At 39.8% G+C, this 25,947-nt stretch overlaps 1 protein-coding gene across 2 annotated transcripts in view; it reads right to left on the bottom strand.

Moving 5' to 3' along the window:
- The window catches only part of MYO10 (myosin X), a 162,905-nt gene that overhangs the window by 16,408 nt on the left and 120,550 nt on the right, over positions 1 to 25,947 (bottom strand). For both annotated transcript variants that reach the window (XM_064661733.1, XM_064661738.1), the window contains exons 20-30: positions 15,855 to 15,979; positions 15,596 to 15,710; positions 12,511 to 12,617; positions 10,993 to 11,202; positions 10,651 to 10,690; positions 9,336 to 10,238; positions 8,247 to 8,370; positions 6,680 to 6,923; positions 4,311 to 4,406; positions 857 to 950; positions 53 to 108 (exon numbers count right to left, since the gene is read on the bottom strand). In XM_064661733.1, coding sequence (XP_064517803.1) covers positions 53 to 108; positions 857 to 950; positions 4,311 to 4,406; positions 6,680 to 6,923; positions 8,247 to 8,370; positions 9,336 to 10,238; positions 10,651 to 10,690; positions 10,993 to 11,202; positions 12,511 to 12,617; positions 15,596 to 15,710; positions 15,855 to 15,979 — 2,114 coding nt within the window. The remainder of the gene's footprint in view (positions 1 to 52; positions 109 to 856; positions 951 to 4,310; positions 4,407 to 6,679; positions 6,924 to 8,246; positions 8,371 to 9,335; positions 10,239 to 10,650; positions 10,691 to 10,992; positions 11,203 to 12,510; positions 12,618 to 15,595; positions 15,711 to 15,854; positions 15,980 to 25,947) is intronic.

The following is a 25,947-nucleotide window of genomic DNA, read 5'->3' on the forward strand; positions in this document are numbered from 1 at the left end:
TTTGGTTAGAGAAAGGAGAAAAAGAAAGTCACCAGGCATGGTTCTGACTTACCTATCTGGATTGTCAGCAGCACAGACAGAATCAATTAGTCCTACATCGAGTGTACCCTATAAACAGATATCCAACCAGAAAATGAGGAAAACATTTACAATTACATTACTCACAGTACTCTTCTGAGAGACACGCGAAAGGAGCAGCAACTTTGATCAAGCAAACTGAACTGCAGATCTGGGCATCAGTTTCTCTCAACCATTAAAACTGCTGAGGGGAAAACTAAGACACTTGAATGAACAGATCCAGTAAAAGATTATCTGTAGTTAAGCTGGAGGCAGCTCAAAAACTGCTCTTTTCTATGTTTCCAAACCTGCTTGAATTTTTTACTGGAAAATGCCACCCCAATATGAATGGCATCCTCTCAGAAAAAACTTCTGAAGCCATTAAGCAAAAGTTTTTGTTTCCCTTTGCTTGAAATTAGGTTCCAAATGTATTCCATTTATTACCAGTGTATGTTATACAGAATGATAAATGCAGGACCAGAAAAATCTTGAAGTTTCAACTCTTCGATTTTTAATTTACTCATTAACTGTATATTTGCAAAACTTCAAACTGGACCAGAAAAAAACACCCCAAAACCAACAGTCATTTTTCATCAAGGTGAATGATGGAAGAGGAATCAGAAGTCACACTGTCTCCCTGTACAGCTGCAGGACCAAGGACATGGAGGCTCTAGCCAGTGTCACAGCTACTGCCACACTTAAGGAAGCCTAGGTTGTGACTCTCAGAAGGTGTGGCCACCACAGTGTCCCTCTTTTCTAAAAATATTTGCTTTGAAAAGTTCTTCAGATTCAGACTTACCACAGCATTCTGTGGATTTGCCTGCTCATCGTGCATCTCCCGTATCTCTTGCTCTGTGGACGCATGGACTTGACTCAGTACACTAAACCACTGGCTGGGGAGAGAAAGGCAGCAGTGTAAGAGTAGATTTTGCTTCTGCACAATTGTTGTGTCACCTTTGTTCTGCAGAGATCTAGCAGGTTCTGCAGGTTTTTGAAATTGCTTAAGATTCCTTCTGTCAACAGGCATAAAAGCAGCAAGGCTTTATGTGAGTTCAAGTAATACTGGGTGCAAGCAAGCCCCTCCAGGTCTCCCATCCAAGCTCGTGTCATACTCTTCTTCCTGAAGACAAGTACCTTCTACAATAAGTGGAATCTCTGAAAAACTGGTGTAAGCACACTGAAACATCTGAGTGCCTACAGAGTATTTGTAACACATTCCACACATTTCATCTGGAATAAAATACATTACTAGCTGCACACAAAGACTTTAATGGGAAACTTAGCATTCAGGTTATAAATTCTGCTGCACTGATAGCGTGACTGGTAATAATTTCTTACAGTGATACTTTTTCAAAGACAACCCAAGTCCTCTGCAGAAGCACAACTAAGAGGGGAAAAAAGAATAAAAGCCCCAAGCAAATACCTCTACAGTTTTTGTTTTCTGTGAAGCACTGAAAAATCCAGCTGCTGGAAAGGCCAGTTAAGTTGGACCAGAGCAAATCTGTGCCATTCCATTGGCACTGCATATATCCTGAACAGGAAAACTGGCAGAGGTTTCCAGTACTTCAGCCCATAGCAATTGCAAATGGATTTAATTCTAACCACACCTTCTGCTTCTGGGAAATCTCTATCCTCCTGGCACTTGTATATGATAAAGCTCAACTGCTCTAAGCAATCCCACTACAATCTGAGGGCAGAGCTTGGCCTGTTCAGCAGGTTCCTGAATGCCATTCTTTGAGATATGAATTTGCCATTCTAATGAAAAACACCTGGGGCCAAGTTTTCAAAGGGATCTAAAGCACAGCCTTTAAAACAGACTCCTCACTTTACAGCAGAGGCTCCTCCACCGCCATGGAGTTGAGGAAACAAATGCAAAATTGTTGGACTTGAATACAAAGTTATCTTTGCTGCAATTGCTTATAGTCATGGAATTGATATGGAGGACACTCAAGAGCTGCTTCCTTAACTTCAGCATTCAAATGCCAACTGTTCCCCATAATGTAGATTTCTGGAAACTAAACTGCCAAAATAGCTTCAGAAAACTTGTGTAGGCTGTCAAACAGTATCATCCCTGCCATATCCTAAATCCTTTCTATCAGCTTACGCTTTAATTAGAAACAGTGCAAGGCATGAAGAAAAACAAAGATTTAGAGTGCCAGACCATGAAGCAGATGAGAACATATTTAGTTCTGATTCTTTTTTTAAGACTCAGAGATACCCACAGAGAGGTTGTGCTTAACACTTTCTTTGCTGGAATGTAAGACAATGTCACTGAAAACCTGTAAAAAGAAGGGAAGCTATCATCTAGAGAGAAGGAACCATCAGCTGAAGAAACTACAGAAACTGAAGAAAACTAAACCTCATCTACCAAAAAATTCTCATAAATTAAATTCAGTTTTCTTTTTGGGGCTCAGGAATTGCCAATGTATTTAAATGTGAATCTTCTATTTAAATACAAAAAAAAGACTTCATAGCACCGTATGCACATTCAGTAATAATTTATGAATTAATTTTAAAGGTAAATTCTGATTTTTTCCTGATTTCATGTAATCTTTGTGTAAACAATGAAAAATAAATTAATCATGGCACTTTGCAAAAGACAAAGGCAGACTTTAGTTTTGCTTTCTTCCCTCCTGGGACCTCCTCTGTCTTTCAACTGAGTCTCAGAACACAAGAATAGGGAAAAAGACAGGCTAGGGTTTTAAAGGAATAAACCCTCAGTAATGGCTGCCCATTGGAGCATTACTTCTTTCCTCAAATACACTTCCATGATCAAAAGTAGTAATTCCTCTTTTAGGGGTGTGTGCCATGTTTCTCTTGGTTTTTGCTTTCATTTGAACAAAAAAGCAACCTCAAATCATGATTCAGCCCATGTACAAAATATTTTTTCAACAGCAGATCCAGACCCAACACAGTCCAATGATTCATACTTCACTTTTAACAATGCCAAACATTAACACTGATTTAAGGCTGTCTGCAAATCCTTACACATCTCCCTCATTAAGGTTTCTGGGATGACTGAGAAAAAAGAAACATGAAATACACTTGTGAAACAGTTTAATCTGGATGGTATGTTACGTGTACTATACACATCAATACTGTATAGTGCCTCCTCCTCCATGTTTGAGAAGGAATTGAAAGATATGCATGGCAACAGACAAGTCTGTGTGCTGATAATTTCTTACTGGTCCCTAGGGCAACCACACAAGTCTGACAGAAGAGACTTTAGCTAAGCCTTCATTTTAAAATATATCACACAAGAATCTTAACAGTAACTGCTAGAAAGCTCCCAAGTTATTTCAAGAGTAATTTTAAAGATTCCTAAAAAAATGAAGAAAGATTCTGTGTTGTAAGCATTGCTACATCTATCCTCAGGGTCTTGTGATAGAGGAAGGTGTTCTACCTTTAAACAGAACAAAGACACTTTTGAGCCTTCAGAGCAAAGTAGCTCAGGTGATGTTGACAAAGGCATCCTGTATTCTGGCCTTGGGGCAGCAAAGCAGTGGTTAATAAGCTTTGATTACTAAGTTGACTTTATTTAAATGCTTGATTTTTATAGGCAAACATATTATTATCTCCCATGAACTGTAGCATGGGGATTTTTTTTTTTTTAAATATGCTTTACAACTGATCTGACAAGTCAGGCTTGCTCCTCACCTAGCAGCCTCCCCCTATGGTTAGATATGGATCCTTTAGCAACAAAAGCAAGACCCTTTCTAAATCAGCAGAAAGGGAAACGCTCTCTTCCACACTCTTCTTATTTAAGAACATGGTTTTGCCCTAAAAAAAGTGACTGCATTACAACTTCTATCTGAAAAAATTATAGGCTTTGCTTAGGCGAACAGATCCCAACCATAAAGAATAAGGTGTTTTATTTCAGGCAGATTAGAGGGTCTTAAATATTGATTTGATCTATGCAGCTAAACATAGTAAGGTAATGCACAAGAAAAGCAGCAGTGGCTAACATCTGCCTCTCTACAGACACACAGTATTTCAGAAAGTTGCTAGGAATAGATGGGTAACAGCCAAATTCTAGGCAAATTTTCATTGGCAATCTGACTCTTCCCAGTAATGGTCTGCCACAAGATCTTCTCAGCAGGCCTTTGAAAAAATGGGTTAAATGCAATGTGTTTAACACCGCTGGAATATTTTGTGACAATGGTCAAACAAATTAATGACAAGCACAAGTCAGAATGGCATAGAGATTAAAAAGAGGGGGAAAAAAAGGAAGATAGACCTGATGATTTTCATACCTTGCATCCTCAGGAGATTCAGCGATTAAGTGGTAGGTCCTATCACCCATTATTAGATCAATACCATTTTCTTTGCCTGTATTATCAACAATCTCTCTGCAAAAAGGAAAACACCAAGATTGAGCATTACAGATTATGAACATTCTGAAAATTCTGTTCTGCTGAGAGGCTCACAAACTACTGATGCTTAAAACAGCAGCAGTCAGCCTTCATCAGGCTCATTTGCAAGACTCACAAAGTGATTTATCAGACAGCATTAATTCACCAAACTACAGTTGTGTTTTCTGTCTATACAGTACAAATATTCAAACTATTAGGAATGTCGCTATACCAAGTTGCCTATTCTGTTACCATTTTAACAAGAAGTAATGAAAAAGCAAAGCATTATCAAACCTCAAGAGAGGCAGGGATGACTGATTTGAGAAATGGATATATTTCTGAACTGACTGCATAACCAAGCGATTTTTGGAGTGGTAAAAAGAAAGCTCTTGAAGATTAAAAACTAAAAGCAGACAAAGCCTGGATTAGTGATTCTGTGTGGCTGTGAGTCAGCATAAAGACAATTCCAAACATGACTTCCAGAAAAAGCTGAGCACTCTATGCTAAAAATGACATCTTTCTAATTTTTAGTTTGGATATTTAAGTATCAACATATTGAACAATTTTGAACTACAGAACATAAGATTTTTTAAGGAGTAATTAAAGTATTACATTAGATTTCCCTGAAGGTTAAGAAAGCAACTTAAATTTCTTTTTTGCTGTTTTGCTGTATTTGTCTGAAGCTTATTATTTCCTTAACTAGCTATATTTTCTTATCAGCTATACTATGTTCATATATCTCTATCCTATAAGAAATATATGCAAGCTCTGCTTATTGGGCTCCTGAGGACAATTTATCTGCTATCAAAACAAAAAGCTGTAATTCTCTACTGTTTTCTTTAATTTGGTTTCCTTCCCTCCCAATAACAATGTCCAACAGAACACCTCCCTGTCCTGTGTTTTAAGTGAATCAGCCTAAGATTTTTTAAATCAAACAGGGTCCCTAACATGGAGTGGTGAAATATGTAAGTAGCATGGTAGGTTAGAAATGCACTCAGTAAATATTAAAATTACCTAGAAAAGCTATTGTTTATATCTTATGAAATACAATTCTTGAAATACAAGTCCTCTTACTTTTTCTTTTAGGTATTTTATACACAAATGCTCATTGATTGAACCTACAGTTCAAGTTAGGTTCAACAACCTTCACCTGACAATTTTAAAGGTACGTTCAGCAAAGAACTTCTACAGGGCACAGTCAATGAAGCAATGTGGCAACAACAAAAATAAGAAGGATTGAACGTATCAGAAAAATATGCTAAATAAATGCTATTGCACATGAGATAGAGTGAAATCCAGTTTCAAAAAAAAAATGCAGTAGGAATTTCAGTTTCTATTCAGAGATTTACTTGACAGTGAACAGCTCATTGCTTTTACAAGGGCAAGTCAGGATGCTCACTAAAACTATTTACTGTTCTGCTTGAAATCAGGCTCAGGCCAGGACTTCCAAAGAAAAGATTAATCTGAGATCTCAAATTAGTTTTAAGTTCTCTGTTAAAGTACCAAAATAAACTGGATAGTTGCAGATTACAAGGTGCAAAGTGGAATTGAGCGTTACAAACCATTTCTATTTTTCTCTACTTTGGACGAAAGTGTAGGTACACTTTATACAGAATGAGACTACCAATGTTAGCACACTTTAATTTTTAAATTAGCTAGACAATTTAGAAGGAAAAATACTATCCCTTAGAAAACTTTTTTTAATGCATGCTTCAGGAAGCATAGAATTTTAAGGCATAAGGAACTGAGTTAGCAAAACATAAGTTATTAGATTTAGTAATTCTGGTTTTTTAATATATGCATTTTAAAGAATTTTCCACACTACTACAATTATTTCAAACATGAAAAAAATCTAAATACAGACAGAAGATTCAGCTTTGACCCAGGCAAACTTCAATATATTCAGGGCCTATTAATTCCACCCTCCCCATTCTAGGTTTGCCTGCAGCTACAGACTTGGCAACATGTCCCAGATTGTCTTGGGAATCATTACAGACTAAGTAGGGCCTCCAGTCTGGGAGAAAGCATAGATGGGTTCATTATACCAGCAGTTTTCTAAAGTATTTGGCACTGGCTTAGCTCTGGAGCACTCTGTAGAGTTAAAAGAGAGCCAGCTAAGGACAACACTTGCTTTCAATAACTTCATCATACACAGTCTCATGCTTGCATTCACACAATTTGTAGGCAGGGCACTCAATGTCTTCTCAGATTAATCTCCAAGAAGTACTTAGGAGGAACCATGGCTAACATATAAAACCATATAAACCTACTTGGCAGTTCGGACATCCATGGCACCCTTTAGCTTTTCTTCACTGTCATTTTCAAAGTACATCAACCTGGACTGTCTGAGAACAAACCATCGTTTCTTCCAGTTCCTTCTGGAAAGTGTAGATGATCCACCCCCCTTTTTATGAAGCCAACCCTGCTTAAGTGCTTCCTGCTTGGAACGAAACCACAGGAAGGTCTCATCTTTCAGGACACACCAGCGTCGCTTCCATGTGTTTATTAAGCCACCTGCCAAGAGAGACAAATGTAGGTTTATATATGGTTAAAACAAACAACTATATTATAAAACAGAAGCTGTGATCACACCAAAACTGGAAGATTCTGACCAACAACACTGCAGTTAAACTGAGCCTCTGCTGTAAGCCACAACGCTCATTTTTGCATATCCTTATGGCCACCAATATTGTTGTCAATCTAAACCCCTTTAAATTATAAATTATAATAAGTCTCTATATTACAAAAATATATGTAACATATATATAATTACATATACATATATACAACATATATATAAATAATAAATTATCAAAAAGTCTTACTGTAACATGAGACTAATCTTTAACACTGTTTTCAATGTATTTCAGTGATAATCTAAGAAAAGTTTAGTGTTAAACTCTTTCCTTTCTCCAGGTTATTGGAAGGTAACAACATTTACCACAAAATATGGCAAAGCTATATTTAAAGTAGGAAATATACCAGTGGGAACTCCGTCATACCAAAGTGTTAGACAAGGTACCTTGCACTGTAGTTACATAACAGTCATTAAAAACCTTAACCAAGCCAATATACTCCTGTGATCCCACAAAAACTTCTTGCTTGCTATGTCAGTAAAAGCCCTGTTACTGACTACTGCATTATTTTTCACACAAACATAGCAATGCATACATTCATTACTGTTCCTATTCCAGGAAAATAAGCTATGGTACAGTGATGAATATCATACAAGGATTCACGGAGATTATAATTTACTAATCAATCATCAGAAGATATACCCAACAGTTTTAACCAGAGAACTGCTGTGTATGTTCTTTCTGAGTCTCTCACACCCTTTTGCTACACATAACCTTTTTTGTGTCTTCCAGATCCGAAGTGATATTTGACTAAGGTCAATAAAATTGATCTGCAGTGTAGAATGCCGTCTATGTTACAAGGTTTTGGAAGCCAGAATCTGATTTCCTCAAAATTTGAGGTCAATTGGTACAATTTGACTTCATGAGTTATTTTTCTACATTTATACTGAGTATTCTATTGTTTGCGAGCCAGCGAAGATAAAATGAAACAGAGGAAGCCCAAAATATTGATCTTTCTTCGCAGAGGGGAAAACCACTGATCTAATGGTTTCAAACCACTGATTTAGTGATTTAAACTCCTGTAGAGGGATAAGCCACTGCAAGTAACTCAATTTGAGAACAGCTCAAATTAAATAAAGTCACTTTTCATCATCCTTTCAAAAATAAGAAAATGGCTTAACTCTACAGGAATTGGAGTATAAAATATAATAAATATTTCTAGTTATTTTGTATATTTAGCAAATTCTGATTCACCCAGTACCTTTCATGTACAGAAAGCTGTGAAAGTAGGGCAGGCTGACACAACTATAGACTGAATCCCTCCGGTAGGAAAGTTCATCATCTGTATCAAACCTGGAGTCAAAATCTTCTTCACTGTCTTCAAACTACAGAAGAAAGGAAATAAAGATCAAAATCTCTCAGGAAAGAGTTTAGATAAGATTGGTTTAGAAGTCTCTAGTTAAAACATTTTATCATGTATTGCAACAACATGATTCCTCATTGTTTTTCATACATCTAAAAAAGGAAGGAGTACATTGTAGTAAGTTGCAGTTTAAACTGTGTGATTACACAACAAATACACCCAGGATGGCTCTCTGACTGGCTTTCACTGCTTCAACTGTAATAGCTATTCTAGTGTTAAAGTTTTCCTTCTAAGTAAGTCAGTGTTGCTGAAATACCTTTTCACTTGGTGAGACAGTCTCACAGAACTACTTGGTGAGTGGTAAAGGAAATCATATTCTTTCAAAAATATTTGTAGGAGTAAAGCCCACAATATTTTCAGTAAATAGCACTGAAAAGGAGATCCTCAGCATGACTGTCTGCTTCAATAATTTTAATATCTGCCATCGTGTGAACTTTACTCTCCAAGTAATCTCAAAATATGCCTGTCATTTCAGGGACTTCTTGAAGCAGCTTATTTTCAATACTGTTACAACTTGCATGCAACTGAATGTTTTTTTCCTGAAATCAATTTCCCAACATGCTATCCGGTACCCCAGTAATAGTAACTTAAAATAATAACAATAACTTCACTTATAAATGGCATCCAAGGCCATGCACTGAACTCCTCTAAGTAATGTGCAGTTCTGCATTATAACGGTTAAAACCATATCTGTGCAGAAGCCCAGGACTGCAAGTAGCATCTGAGCTACCTCTGACTCTAATGCACTCACCTCAGTGGCATCTAGATGGCAACAGACAACTATTTCCATATGCACTCTAAGCAAATCTAGCTACACAACGCAGACTTTTCTCAGAACAGCTACAGTGACTCTACGGGGGCACAGCAGGGAAAAAAAAATCAGAAAGCACGTATCATTTATTAGATAATAAAAACAATGATACTCACAGAAGACTGAGCTCCTTCAGAGCTAAATCGGTATGCTCCAGAGCTGTTGTACGTCCCCACTGAGCACCGGTAGTCTGGTGACCACTGGCTACTATGCGAGTTAGAGAAGGTCACACTGCTACCAGAAGTAATAGCACCATCTTCATAATCGTCTTGGTCGTAATCGTAGTCCCCGTCGGGAGAAATAAGTTCCATAGAATTTGGGGGTCTACACGATACATTTTCTGGCATGCAGTATGTGGATTCACCGCTTGAAGAGTTGTGGAGACTGACTGTGTCATGGGCAGGAGGTATAAGCATGGTGTCGCCAACAGCAGGAATCGTTGGCACCACGGTATCATTCATATAGGGATCTTCTTCTGAGGAATCATCACTTGTTCTGATGCCACTGGTTCTTTGATCAGAATGGCCATGCTCACTCGGGTTGGGTGAATCCTTAAATGCATCATCATCAGCTTCAAAGCCCTCATCTACCTCCTCCTCAGGATATGGCTGGCTGAAGTTAAAATTGGGCTTTTCACTACAGGCATTTCCAGTCTGTTCAGTCAGCTCAGCAGGATACCCATTGCCCACAGAGAGAGACCTCTCAATGTTTCGGACACATTCATCAATCTCATCAAAGTTCAGAGATTCCAGGAACTCCTGGGCTGCTCGACATGCTTCATCCTCCAGCCGCCGGAGCTCCTCATCTCGAAGTTGCTGCAGCCTCTGTAATGAAGCCTCTGTCAAGGACAGCTCCTGCTGCTTCTTTACACGCTGCAGGTCCTCAATTTCTTTTTCCAGACGCAGGATTTCTTCCACCTGCCTGCTTTCCTTCTGCTTCTCCACCTCTTGCTTCAGCTCTGCTTCCTTCTGGGCTTTCTGAATGGCGGCCAGTTCCTGCTTTTTTCTCTCTTCTTCAGCCTGCATATAAAATAAAACAAAACAAAACAAAATCAAACAAAGCCCCTAAGTGCAAGGTTCTTTCTTAAAATTTATTTCTAAAGCAGTATACTGCATCATGCTCATTCATTTAAAAGGCAGCCTACCTCTATATCAGCAAGAAAAGGAAAGAAAAATTCAAACATGATTCCATTTGTTCAGATACTGGAAGCTCAAGTATATGCAGAAAATTCAATCTTTTCCAGAAATTACATGAAGCATGAGGTGAAGGAAATTTCCATGCAAACAACTGTATTGAGTTTCCTTTGGCTTTATCTGCCAACTCCTGTAATAAGTTTAGTTTAAATGCTACAGATGCCTTTTATTTTTTTAATTGCTGGGTTGAGATACTCAAATAAACAGGATGGCTGAAAGCATTAGGAATATCATTTACCTGTTGGGCAAGACGCTCTGCTTCTTGCCTTTGTCTTTCCCTAGAAGTGAGGGAAGAGAAGCGGTTAGTCAATCAAGCTCAACATAAGCTCATCACATTCCTTTTCTAGAGCAACAGCTCAACTTACAGGGATCATCTGCCACATGGAAAAGAAAGCCAAAAATAAGGTCACCATGAATGTTTGTGAATATGAAACTACTATGATAGCTACATGAATCTTTTAGCAAAAGAAGCAAAGGTTTCCAAAATCCCTTGATTTGGAATAGCCTGAAATAAAAGGCTATTTAGACCAACATCTAATATGGCACAGACAAGAGAGTGATGTAGGACAGTATACTGCACCTTTCTTCCTCCTTTTTCCTTCTTTCTTCCTCTTGTCTCTGCTTCTCCTCTAGTCGCTCCCTGTAAAGACGTCGAGCAAGCTGGCCTCGCCGCTGCTTCTGAAGAACTATGGCTGCTTTCTTTAGGCACAGGAACTTTTTCCTTCCACTGAAGGCTCTGTAGTTCTTCTGTATCACAACCACATAGTAGAGAACCTTTCTATACCGCTTTCTGGGGGGGAAAAATAAAGAAGCAAAATTCTAATGAAACAATGAACTAAGGAGCAGTTGTGAGGGATCTTGCCGTGGTGACCTGCAATCATAGAATCACAGAATATGCTGAGTTGGAAGGGACCCACAAGGATCATCGAGTCCAACTCTTAACCCTGCACAGGACCATCCCCAAGAGTCACACTACGTGCCTGAGATTATCATCCAAACGCTTCTTGAACACTGTCAGACTTGGTGCTGTGACTACTTCCCTGGGGAGCCTGTTCCAGTAACCTCTGGGGGAAGAACCTTTTTCTAATATCCACCCTAAACCTCCCTGACACAACTTCAGGCCATTCCCTTTGGTCCTGTCACTGGTAACAACAGAGTGCTTGCCTCTCCTCTTCCCCTCATGAGGAAGTTGTGGACTGCAATAAGGTCTCCTCTCAGTAATAGCTCTAGCTCTGTGATGGTTTCCCCACTGTAGTTCACATTCTTCTCTCTTTGACAGAAAGAGATTCTCTCATTACTTTGACAGCACTTTCTGTGTCTTCATTTAAGGAAATGCACATTACCTGCCTTACATGTTCTTATCCCCCTGACATGGAGATGCTAAAAGGACAGCTCTGTGTGTGTGCACACATGAAGAGAAAGAATATACATAGATAGTCATCTCACATCTCTGAAAAGAAAGACCATCGACAGCAGGATAACTTTGTCATTAAAAAAAGGATATAGTTTTTAAGTAACATACTGGTCAGAATATAAGAACAGGGCTAATATACACATGAAAAGAAATTACCTCATTATGCAAACAAGCTTCCTTAAACTGTCCTCAACTGACTTGCAAAAAAACCAGAGAAATAAACAGATGGGATGAGTAACTCCGCCTAACACATAATGCGTGAAGCCAGGTAGATAAATGAAACACTAATCAGTAACCTAATGTCATGGTTCCCTAAGAACCAAACAGATTAGTTTTATTAGCCTTTTCTTTTCTCACCATGATGAAGCAAAGATAAATCATGATCTCAGCTGGTAACTTGGGGCCGCCCCACTAGGTGCCATCCACCATGGAACTAACACCATGGATCTAATGCCATGATACAATCCAATGGATACTGGCTGACCTCCAAATTTTTGCACTGTCCTATTAATTATAGTAAAACTTTGTTTTATTCATGGGTATTTTCAGCTGGTATTTTCAAAAGCCACTTACCGTATTTGAATGCCTGGTCCTTAGAAAAAGTTAAGAATCGTCTCAGAAGGATTGACATCCCATCCACCTATTTCAAATCCTGATAATTAATATTCTCATCTAGTAACTTACCGGGCTGCGTAACCTAAGATGTGTGCTCGGATAATCATTGCTGCCTTGGTGACTTCCACTTCTCGCTGTTTCTCCAACTTGTGTTCCAAGGACTCCCGGAGAAACACCTACATAAGAAAACTTCTGGTTTAACAACTTTTGGAGAACATAATATTTAAAGGACAGCCGTGGTGCTGCCAATATTAGTCCAAACAGCAAGCCTCAGCTTTGAATTCAGAGACAAATGTACTATTTCCTCAGCAGAAAATAAAGAAAATATTTGTAGATGATCCTCTAACTTTGGATTTCAGTGGGAAACTGGAACTTTTAATTAGGAGCAGGGTTTTTCAAAAAAAACCCATAATTACTGGATTCATTGAACAGCCTTTCCCACCAAAGATTAACACAGGTCAGAGAAGCTGCAGGACTTATAATGAACTTCCCATTTTGAGGGACAGTAATACCACCCCAAAAATTGAGCTGTTCCACAGTCACATCAGATTGTGACTTACAAGCCTTGCTGCTTCCAATGACACTACTACAGGACTACGGAAGTAAACAGAAATGAGAGTGTTTTCATATTCACATTGACTTGACTGTGTTTTCCTGCTGTTACACAGAAAGAGCTGCAAGGGTCAGACACCCCACCACAGCCAGTCACTCTCCCACGGGCAGACTGCTTCCCAGGCTCTCTTCCAAGCACTAACCTGGATCACTCACCTGAACTGCCTAGTGCCTCTTAGAGGCAGCTTTAGCATGTGGCATTGACATACACTGAGCTAACACAGCTTATTTTACCTTAAATGAATAAAACTGCTTCTCCAGACAAGCAGGGTCATGGGGAAGGCAGCTTCCCTCTTCCACCTGCCTTGACATCTGCTCTTTACCACACAGTCACATACTGGTGAGCTATCTGCTGTCAGCGCTTTTTGCAGCTCTTCTCAACTTCTCTTTTTTGAAGGCCAAGTCTGCTGGTATCAGCTATAGGTGACAACAGCCTGGCATGCCTAACACATGGGCAGCTGAAAATAGCCAGTGCAGTGATATCTTGATTAAACAGGATGAGAGCCAAGCTGCACACCACAACATGGCAATAAGGAAAGCTCACGGACAGGGTGGGATCTGGTAAGGGAGAAGGGCTGTAAAGACATCTAAAAGCAGGAATCTTTCCTTGAAGTGTTTTAGGTTTTCTCTTGCTGTGAAAAAAAAAAAAAAAAAAAGCACCAACCTAAAAAAAGAACCCCAATGGACTTCTGGGGGTGTTCAAATGCAAAAGAAGGTAGTTTTCCCTCTGCATTTATGTGAAAAAAAGCCCATCATCAAAGCCAAAGCAGCGGCACTCTTGAGGAGAGGCACAGTTGTGAGTTTTGAACAAAAATAGAAAGAAACTTTCTAGCACAAATTACCCAACAGTAAGGAACATAAAAAGTTCCACAGAAAGTCTCAGAGTTCCAATGTCCAAGTTGCACTGGGCAGCTCTTTCTATACAATGTTTTTATTAGTGGAAAAAGCCTTTTCTTTCACTCAGTGGGCAATGTTTCTTTGCTCTGAACATAGTAGCTTTAAAAACACACCAAAATTCTGCTTCAGAGAGGCATTCGGCTACTTCCTGAATAGAAATGGATGTTAAGCAGTTGTTAAGCTCAGGTTAATGCCTTTTCCTGAGCAGGTGCATTGCAGCTGGAGATGTAAAAGACAAGAAAAAAAAGTCACACTGAAGCTGAATCATTATCAATTTTAAATAACGTAGGGGCAGGAGAGTACCCCATCCCATGTTCAGTCTGAAACCAATGCCCTCTTGTTTTCCTCTACAATAAGCTGTTTATGAAGACTCTTACAAATGCACAGGCAGCTCCTGGGGGAGGACAAGCCCAGGCCCCAGGGAAGTTACAACAGAACTTTGACTCCTGCCAAGGTCCTGACGAGCAGCTGATTAAAACAATTTCAGGTTCTGATAAATATATGTCCCTAAAATGCCAAAGCACTCTCTGGCATCCATGCATAAATACTGTCAACACACTGTATCAATAGGAAACACAGCCCAGCTCTGCAGCTGAATGTTACCACTGTGCTGTCTGTAAGCCATTGTCTACATAAATGGGATGGAAGATGACATCAATTGCTAGCAGAATATTTCATATTCTATTACAGTAACTGTAAAATGATTAAAACAACTTTCCCAACAGAAATCTGAGACTCCTTAAGCACACAGAATGGAAGAAACCCTTCAAAACTATGCAGTTCTCAAGAGAAAAGGATAAGGGGAAGTGTGTTTCATACAGAAATCAATAAGATTTTTAAAAATATTTTTGCTACCTTATGGCACTGAGAAAGGTTTTAAAAAACTTTTTAATATTTAGGAAATCTCAAATCTTGCAATGGGGAATCTTCTCTTGAGTCCAAAATGCTTGTGAAAGCATTTGTTAAAGTCCAAGAGCACAAATCACAAGCTGTTTTCTGAAATCAAACTTGCAAAATGAGCATGCAAAAACACCTGGATTGTTTTACTTCTCAAATTAAAATTTGATTATTTTAATTAAAATAATTTGATTAAAAAAAAAAAAGCTCTGGGCTACATCAATGGCTAGTTTACCTCTGAAACAGATTCTCAGATTAGAATGACAAACACACCTTGGAGCTCAACTCTGCCACATGAACACTGGCTAAAATTCCTTCCCGATTTCTGCCACTGAAGAGGCATCATGTAGGTAGGTTTACTAGTATGAGTGGAGCTCCCTGCAGAACAAAAGTGTTAGCTCACATGCTCCATATTTCTAAAGATGATAAAATCCAAATGCCATATTTCAAGTTCTGATCCTCACCAGTGCTATCACTTGTGAGCAGTGACAGAAAATTCAAGTGGACTCTTTCTCCATGACTGAAATCACCAGTCAGTGTCTAAGTGCCTTGGACAGCAAATTCCTCAGCACAACCATTAATTGTTGCTATAAGAGTTTCAAGAGCACCAACAGGCATGCACAGCTTCTTTTAAGGCCAGAAGTAATTACCATTACAACTACATCTCTGCAGCTGTGCAGTCTAAATCCTATCCCCTCAGCTTTGTACAAGCACTAGCCCCACAATATGCACAGTCAGATTATTTTACCTTATTTTTTCCAAGCTGCCATTCAGTGCTTGTGTTGTCATACAGACGAAGTAGGACGGCACATTTTTCATTTAAATCTTCAGGCAGAGTTAAGTTTCTCATGAGGACTTTATACCTGGCAAACAAAGAGTATTTATTGCTTCATTTAAGTTCTATTTTTGCCATATCGTTTTTTTTTCTTTTTACTTTTATTCCTCAACACAGGAATGTTGGCTTGGTATCCATGATTTACAGCTGAAGTGCACGTCAGTGTGTTTACCTTTTATAAAAGTCTTGAAAGGGCCTCCGGACTGGGAAACCAGCCCTCCGAATCCTGACCGTCTCCAACATCCCAGAATAGCGCAGCTGGTTAAGCACCACTGTCTGATCAAACTGGTCTGGCATCTAAAATGAGCAGGTTCAAACCAACAGTTTTAATAGCAATGGTTAGAGATGTCAGGGGAAATAAAGAAAGGGAAAATTGTATGAATCTGAAATGCACAAAGGCTTAAAACTGGCTACACAATGTCTTACAGGATATTAGCAGTTCTGAGCATACAAAAATGTATCTACAGAGTGAAAATCACACGGTAATTACACAATATCATTTCCACAGACACAGCATTTACAGTCATTTAATCTAATCAGCTCTCTCTTTCCATTGCATGTATATTTGCAGACCATTGTTGTGCAGGAAGAAACAACAGGAAGATGCACAGGCAGCTAAGAGGTCAACAGCTATAAGCTTGACTATTTTGCTTCTTTAGCAATTGAATTTAAAGTCCCTGTAGATGATTCCAAATGTTGAAGATACACAAATACGGTGGTATGATTTTAATAAAAAACAAAACCAGAAGGACAGAAAATACTCAATTTTTAGTATATTGACAATTATCTGCTATGGACAGGGAAGAAAATTTGCCAGTGGTACCCCAAATCTTTAATAAGCTGTATTTAAAAGAGTTTCTATTTGCTGCTAAACAGTAAAAATATTCTATTCTGTAAACAGAAAAAAAAATCTGCTTATCTGAAGTAAGTTTCCCTTAGTTTGCCTGAAGTTCTTTCAGCATAATTTTTCATTTAGAAAGCAGATAACCCCACAGCCACTCAATTATGAAAACCTGTGAATACTGATCAGTATGATTCTGCTGTTGGGAGCCTCAGCGATCCTGTCATCCCATCTGAGAATCCTGTGGGTCACCTGTGCTTTCACCATCCTTTGAGGTAAACCAGCCTCAGCCATGCAAAGCTACTCAAGATAGCACTAATTGCTGCCTGGCAAAGCACGGGCAACCCCTGTACTGAAATGCCACATGTAAATAAAACATTTAATTTATCAGCATGATTTATCATCATCCACTTTAAACCATCATCTTACCCTCCTGCACAGTCATTTGCAGGGCTGCAGTACAGTGTTTAGTATTTTGCAAGAAGTTCAGACAGGGGGATCTCACAGACACAGTCAGGGGTTCACATAAAGATCTGAAGGTCATCAGTGACAGGACAGCAAGATCAAGCACTGGACAACTATAAGTCAGAGGACTCTCTTGGTATTTATTGACAGGCTTTAATCATGCCTCTTGTTCAACTTAGCAAATAAATTACTCCCCCAAATTCAGGAAAGCACAGACTCAAAAGTTCATTTCAAATATCCAGTATAACCTTTTCGATCAGTGCCTTTATCCACAGAACAAAACACTACATGCTAATGATGACACCTCTGAGTTGTCAATTAGTTAGCTTCAAAAATTTTGATAGATTGGCTTCTACCTGCCTCCTTTAAAAGACAAAATGTCTAAACAAAAAGTTTTGTTTTCTGGAGCAGAGATGGGAAGCTCCTCTGCAGATGCAGCAGCCCTTCTGTGCTGAGCTGCTGTAAAGCAGCTCCCCATCACTCACTGTTCCTCCAACAGAGAAAGACTTTTCAATGGAAAAACACCACAGCCTGGCCCTTCCTCCACAGTCAATAGCACTGAACAAAACTGAATAAACATTTGTGTTCTATAAAGTGGCTGGCTACCTCAGTGGGCCTTGTCCTGCCTGGGGTAATTAACACTCCGTGTGTGCCGACAGGCCCCAATCTGGTGCCAGTGGGCAGACTGGGGCTATGTAGCTCCTTTTGCCCTCTCTCTGAGACAGCATCCAAAGGACACTCTAGAGCTACCTCAACTCTGGACCACTCTGGCTGTTGTTACATTAATGACACTGTTACAAATGTGATTTAATGTTTTATTTCAATACCCACACGTATAAAAAAATGAAAATTCCAAAGGGGAAAAATGCCTCTGTGAAAGATGCCAACAAACTCATCTTTCTCAACAATGTGTTTCACTTGAATTTTGTCACCACGAGTAAAATACGCCATGAGCAAAATCTTTGTATTTTAGTGAACACACAGCATGAATGCTTACAATTGATATTGTCATGACTGGTATTGCCAACAGTGTTTTTTATAAGTCTCCACTTTAAGGCAGCCAAGTGACTGCTGTTAGTTAGGGAACTAGCCTGGCAAAGCTGCCCTTTGCATGTCCATGCACACGCCTGTCTGCCTCTTTCTTTGCACATGATTGATGATGCTTGACAGGAAAGGCAGGAAAGGACATAGATATACACACAAAAATCATAAAGAAAAACATTCACTTTTCAACTTGTGTACCTGAAGGATGATGCTTGCCACAAGTGGACACAGGTCAATATATCTCTTTTTCTTTAACAATAAAATTACTTTTAGTCCATTAACCCCCCCCAAACTCACTTGCTCAAAAGGTGACATTCTTCATGAGACTTGCAAACACAACACTATTTTTGGTGGGGAAGCAGATGCATAGATGGGAGTGGGGATACAGCAAAGCCAGGCAAAATGCTAGTGACATGACAGATGTCTCTCTCACAAGGCAGCGTTTCCCTTTGCAAGAGAGCACCTCCCACTTTAAAAGCCAGATGGCTGCCGCACCACCTAACCCTTTTATTGTCACCCCCAGGCACTTAAAGAGTCAAAAGTCACTCACACAGCTGGCTTGAAAACTCATGTTACTGTTTTAAAAAACTTTTTTGGGTCACAGAGGAAGAGGCAACATTTTCGTAACATTTTTCCTGTAACTACAGAAATTTGAAACAGTCCTGCTCTGTCACCAGAAGGTGGGCTACTCACACAGACACCTAATTTCAAATACTTGCATTTTTAAAGAAAACCATGAAACGCTGCAAGAGATGTTAGCATGGGTTCAATGCAGGGCAACATAAAGACCATTGCAATTTTAATCACATACTCCCATCACTTTACATTGCTAGTTATTTTTAATTACTCACAGACACAAGGCTACTAAATTGGAGAGTCAAATCCTCCTGGCATATCATTGGAATTACATCTGCAACAAGTATGGCTGCTCTGAGTAAACCAGGGTGGCAGTAAGAGATGTGCTGGACTCGTCTCTTGTGTTTTCAATACGGAATACTAGAAAATACCCCCCATTGCTTGGGGGTTTTTGACTGAGCCATCACAGTGGCTCCTCACTCCTCAGCATGGAGAAGAGCTGCAGCTGGTCATAGAGGGAGCCAAAACCCTAAACACTGAAATGCATCCAGGGTTTCCCATATCTAACAAAACCAAACAGAAGTAACAAATGCAGTCCCATATATACTGGCAGCCACAGCAATACAGCAGATCCAACTTACAACTTGCCAAAACTCAGGTTGTTTTACTCTGTGGATGAAGAGGATTTCAGCCTCAATCATATAAACAATTGCAGGCAGGGATAACTTTAAGCATAACTTCAGTCAGAAGGACTCCTCTTAATTAAAAAAAATCAATTGCATGTGCATTTATTCAACCGGAGTGCAAGTACTGCATATACCCCACTACTGAACTGCAGATGCTTCTAAGACAGAATGATGTCCCATCTTCACTCCAACACTGCTCAGTGCAGCACTGAGTTAAATTTGCATTACTATAAAATCTCCATGTCAAGGGTTACCTATGTAGCTGATGTTCAGCCTTCTATCTTTACTCGTGCTCCTTCAGACTTCCTGTGGTAAGCAAACTAATTTTCCAAAATGATACAGGATGGGACTCATCTGTGGAGTCTGCTAAATTTCTACCACTATTGCTGTTAAAACTGGACTCATTTCACAAATGAACACTTGGGAAGAAATTGTATTTTGTAGGAAAATTTCAGATAGAGAACCATGAGTGATTTTAGAGCAATACATCTTCCACAGTAAAAATTTGAAATAATTTCTAAAACTAAGACTCCTGCAAAGTAAAATCAAATTTATAAGAGAGAAGGCAACAAGAAAGGAAGTCAATTGATAGTTTCCAAAATTGTCTGAGATGCAATCAACTCAAATTTCAATAGATAGTTCACTTTTATCATGGAATGGCACCACCAAACAACTACACACAAAATCACCAGACAACAGCTGGAATCACACCAGTCACAGCCATGTTGGGGCACTGAGCAACATAAGTGTGAAATTAATAACTACAAGTCAGGTCTGTTCTACCTGATAAGGGTTGTTTTTTGTGGTGCAGACACAACTTGTAATTCATTATTTCCTGAATCCAAGAGTCTCCACTGAATTTGTGCCAGACAGCACCAACGCCAAGTCTTTAATGTGACCTGGAGTCTCTGCTGATGAGACTTTGGCTCCTTAAGCTGCTAAATGCTTGCTCTGATCTGTAGTGAGTCTCCTAAGGGGCAAAGCTTCTGCCTGAAATCACAATTAGAAGCACCATTAGGACAGACATCTAACACCTATGGATAATTTTAGTGATAAAATAGTTCCTTAGATTACAGTCTGACTGAGCTTTGAAAAAAACACCATCCCTTTTCCCTGGACAGCACCCTTAGTGAAGACCCCAAGCATCCGAGTAACACAGAGAACACAACACTTTTTCGTTCTTTGCATCATTTGCCCTGTTGAAACACAGAGGATACCTGACTTCACTCTGAGGAAATCCTTCTTCCTTTCTGAACTCCTGGCTGCCTCACAAGAGTACAGGCACAGTAATGACAGATTACAGCGGGCTCACAGACTTTATGTAGGCAGGAGGGACTTCACAGAGAGACTGGGGCGGGGGGGGGGGGGGGGGGGGGGGCAGAGAAAGGGAAAAAAAGTCCCAATCCCTTGTTTCTAGATTTCTCTCTAAGGACTTGAGTAGAACCAAGTCAGCTTTGCTTAGAAATGTCTTAGAAGTGTTGATTTTCCTGACTTAGGAAAGTGTTTTGTGGAACACACATGCAGAGGAAGAAAAGAGGATGTAAAAAAGTAATTTTTTTATTTAAACACCAGTAATTTTTGTCCATGTCTTAGTTTTTTTAAATCTGCTCTTTTACTCCTAAGATGAAGTCCTGGCAGCTTTACTCTGGAGAAAACCAGTAGCAAATAAAAAGAGGTCAGTCTTTCTCTGCTTTAGCATAGGTTTTGAACTTTGATGACAACAGCTTCAATAGATTTTCAACCTCAGAACTGTTGCATTTCCAGCACAAGGAGGACTGTAATCTGTGGGTGTCCTGCCCAAGGACCTGGAGCATCAGGTCCCACTCACCTAAGAGCCTATTTCTCTGGTCTTCTCCAGCATGCAGTTAGCTGTAACTGGAACAGGTATGGGTAGAAACATAGACAAGTTTGATGCCTGCTTTGTTTTGGAAGACATTTCCTTACTGTCCCAGAGTATTTGTGTTCAGACAAACACTATAGCAGTACAGGAGAATAGAATCTAAAACATGCCACAGCTAAAGTTTATTTGGGATTTCTACTGTATGGCACTGGCAAGTAAAGGAATATTTGAAATATGAAATAACAGTTAAGTGTTTTGCACATCCAAAGTCCTCCTGGCCTTTATCCACACACCCACCCTAAAACTCCACAGAAAGACTGTAAAAATTACTAACACTGCTGGTGATAACTTGCTAGAAAAAGTGCATGGGTATACTACAACAACCCGTGTGCCTCAAAAAAAATTCTGCTGCAAACTCCGTGCTGGATTTCACTGCAAACTCAGTAATGATAAGCTGGATCTTTGGTACAGTCTCTACAGGTCTGAACGTGAAAGCGCTGCATTTACCAGCAGCAAGCAGTTTACAGGATTAACTGATCTCTTCCAACTCCAACTACTGCATTTGACCTGCATGACTCATCTTCCAGCCCTGAGTATTTCAGATAAGAGACAGACTTCAAAATTAGCCATCCTCATGCCACAGGTTAGAGTTTCCTGTGATAAAAATAGTACTGCATAGAAGGAACACTGTAATCTTAGAGATCTTCTACTGTACCAAAACACTCAAAGCAGGAGACTCAATAAATGAATGTCAAAATGCTTTTGTATTTATATTCAGCCTATCACCCAGCTTACTTTACAAGCAAGAGCATCTCAAGGTCATTTTTAAGACAGCAGCCCATTACAGAGCTGTGAAGTAGTACATTACCACATTGACTATTTGCATCAGTGTTTGAAGATTTCAACTAGGTCAAGACATTAGATACATCTACAGAGATACTGTGGTCATATTTCAGGTCATGCTTGACTATATTCAGCAAAGATAAAAACCGGAACTAACTTCCTTACTGGGGAAAAGATGCTCAAATGATTCTGACTGGCTTGCTGAGATTTCATGCTTTCATCAACAATGAACAATAAAATCACAATTCCAGGTCTATTTAATCTACTTTTTATTACCTATTGTCACTGTACTCCTGTATTTCAGAGTAATCTGTTTGTTTGATTTGTATAGACTAAATGCTACCTCTGAATAAAGACACAACAGCCTCTTTGTGAACCTTCCTTTTTAAAGGTATCCGGAATTTCTTCTAAAGGAAGACAGAATTTGCTCTCTCTCTCATATGAGCCCAGAGGAATGTTAGCTACTCAAAATAACTGTCCTTTCTTATACACTGGTTAAAACTTTGTGGAATAGGAGCGGGTTTTTAAAGGCACAGGCTTGAACATCAGAGATACTGAAGTTTTCTAAGTGCATATATAGAGCTCTGTAAGTGGCTGCCTAAATTTTCAGCTAAAGTGAGCCCTTGTTGCTTGAATACATTATTCAGGGACTCCATTGAAATGCACAGCAAGTCTCATGAGCTGTTAGTCCCAAAACAGCAACTGCAGGGCCATCCATGTGAGACAGGCAATTAAAAGCATTTGGGAAACAGGGATTTCAGTTTTGAAGCCTTGCTGGCAGGGTCTTAGCACACTGACAGAAGGTACAACTCGCAGCACGGACCCCAGCTGGAACTTTTCATAAACCCTCCTTTCTACCTCTGAGAAATCTGTTGCCATTTCATCTGAGGTCATCCTCACTAAAGCCTCCAGTCCCTGCAGGCTAAACCCCAATCTGGTCTCATCCTCCCCACACTGTGACCAGTCAGCAGGCTTCTTCTGAAGAAAATCAATTAGGCTCCCTGAGTCACAGACATACCATGAAGAAACATGCAGTGAGGTACTAATTGCAATCACAGCTATCCTTCCTTACCAACTCCATGTCAAGATAACCAACACCATCATCACACTGTTCGTTACAGTAGTCGAGAAAACTACTGCACACAGTACTCCATGTCTGCTGAGGCTGCATACAGATCAAATGCAGATGGCGAAACCCTGACCCTCCATGTCATCAAATAACTTACATGGACTGAGACCTCACCCTTCTTTATTTTTTTTAATTATTTTTAATTTTTCCCTGTACTTTCACTCCTCTACACCAGACTTTTCATCTACACTTTACAAGTTTTTTTTTGTTATTCGACAGTTTATTGGCAGGCTGGGCATATAAATACATTACTATACTTAAAAGCAGTAAATCGTGTTTTAGGATGGTCCCTCTAACATGATTTCTTCAGATAATGGTGCTTGGTATCAAGCATTTATTCCCAGAAGATATGAGTTTCCTCAGGGACAGAAAACTAGGATGAAAATACTTGAAAGAAATGTTTAAGATGAATGTCATTGTCATAGCCAAAGTCTGACTTGGCTGTAAAACCTTGTAACAATCCATTAAGAACCTAATCCTGTGTGTTCCTAATACCTAGTATACAGTTACTACAAGTAATCTCACACTTGAAACTCTCCAAGAAGCTAGTTCTCACTGAAATGCTAACACAGTATCACTTCAGCAGTACATTCTCAAATAGTATTGCAGATAACTTTGACCCACATTATCACAACTCTCCTTGCTTTCCCTGGTGACACTAAACTGAGCAACCTTTTTTCAGACTACAGCTCCATGCAGGGGAAGAGAGGATACAGGGCTATTGCCTACTCTTCTCTATCGCAGCTAAGTAGAAAGGAGGAGGTGGAAGAACCTCACTTTCAGCTCATGGGCGGAGGGAGCTAACATTGCGCTCCACAGAGGGACAAGAGACATCAACTTGTAGAGCACAAGAAGAGTAGAAGAGGATTCCAAATCCAAATCTCACTTTATTCTCTGTTTCAGTCCTGAGCACCTTCCTGCTGCTTCACTAGGTCTCATCAAAACCTATTTCTTCTGGACTCCAAGCCCAAATGCCATTTATATCTTCATATTCTTCTATTCTGGGGCATTGCTTTAAAGAGAATACTAAAAATTCTCTGCTATTTCAGAAGTCAGTGTAGCAATTTGTGGGCTAACCTGTGCTCCTCTGCTGTGAGACTGCTACTGAAATGTGATGTCTGGTTTTGGAGAACAATAAAGGAGATGGCTACACTGGAAACCATTTAGGTAAGAGCCATGAGAATAAAGGTCTGAGTTCAAAAAGGCAGCAAGGAACTTGAATAAAAGCCTTGAAGAGCTCATCAATGAGAAAGCTGAGAGGCCCTGACAATAATTGGGCAGTAGCCACACCAAGAGCACACATTCAACAACAACTAATATCCAGCAGATAAAGACATAAAACCCATGAAAATCAAAGATATATCCAAATCAGAAGACACAAGTTTTTCTCACTAACTGCATTCATTTGAAGAGCTTTCCACGGTGGTGGGACCATCTCAAGCCATCAGACACTTCAGAGAAAACACAGAATGTCATCCTCCTTCCAGCAGACATTAATGGTTTCCTTACTGTTTGTCACACACCGAGTTAGACTAAAAGATCTAACTAGCCCTCCTTCAGCATGCCATTCATAGAAGAAAATACTACTTTTATTTATTTTAAGAAACTTAATGCTGACTTCTGTAACCTTCATTACTTATGCAAGTATTTCATGGTCCAGCAAGGGCAGACTGGCTCAAATTTTACTGTAGCTGACTGTCCATGAAGACACAGGTTGCAGCACTAAAGACTATCTTAGATTAAAAGTCATTACAAAGCCTTCTCATTCACCACAAAATAATAAAAATCTCCTCCAAATGATTGGTTCCAATTTTCAAAAATGGGAAAGGCCCTGCAACAATCATGAATCACACCTCTGCAAACTACAAGGTTTAGAATAATAAAAAAGTGTGAGTAGCTGATTTAAGTGCGGAGCGTCCATGTTTGTTGTATGGCCCCATGGAGCAGCAACTTTGTAGCTAAAAGTCAAAATCAGATTCAAGTAACATTAATAAGTTAGTGCTTGACTGCACTCCTTTTTCAATATTGAGGCCACAAGCAGTTTCTCCTTCTCCAAAGCATTTAGCCCCTGCACATGGTTCACTCTCTCCGTGTCCCATAAAAGACGCCTACAAAGCACAAGGCTGACGTAATGCACAGACTTACTCAGTCTGCTCGGTGCTTTCTCAAGCAAGGAAACATTCCAGTGTAATTCCTCCACCAAAAAAATATGTGGTTTCATAAAATTATCTCCTAAGTAGCCTTTTCCCTTCTCCTTCCTGTATCAAGCCTGTTGTTCGAAAGCCATAATGGGAAATCAGCCAGGCTTAAAGAACAGCCAATATCTGTTACGTGTAAATGAGGAATGCCACAGAATATTCAGTCGAACAGCTTTGTGTTGCTAGGACACCGGAGGTCGGACAGCACTGAAAGGGCAGATTATTCCCACCCCAGCACAGGCACAGAGGTTCATTCACAGCAGGGCTGCTGCCTCTGGGCTGCTGCCTGCACAGGCACCACTGCCCAGCCCTCCCCAAGCATCCCTGCCACCCAACTCCCTGCACTGCCCCTTGCCAGAGTGGCCAGCAGGCATGCCCCTCTGCACCAGAAATGTCCCATAGTGTTGCACATGGCTCTCGCTGATTTGGATCATTCCCAAAGGCTTGCTTCAACCTGAGGGAGCTGGGGATACTGTGAGTTGAACAAGCGCTATGCTGCAGTAGACTTGCAGTGCGTGGTCTGGAGATCTCCTTTAGGTATCAGGAACCCCGTAACACTGCATTTAAGACACTTTTTAAGTGTAGAGAGAGGAAATTCAAGTTTACAGAGGTGATGGGGATCGCTGTGACCAGCACAGATGTC

This window comes from Pseudopipra pipra, chromosome 1 (assembly GCF_036250125.1).
Source record: "Pseudopipra pipra isolate bDixPip1 chromosome 1, bDixPip1.hap1, whole genome shotgun sequence".
Classification (NCBI taxonomy): Eukaryota; Metazoa; Chordata; class Aves; order Passeriformes; family Pipridae; genus Pseudopipra; species Pseudopipra pipra.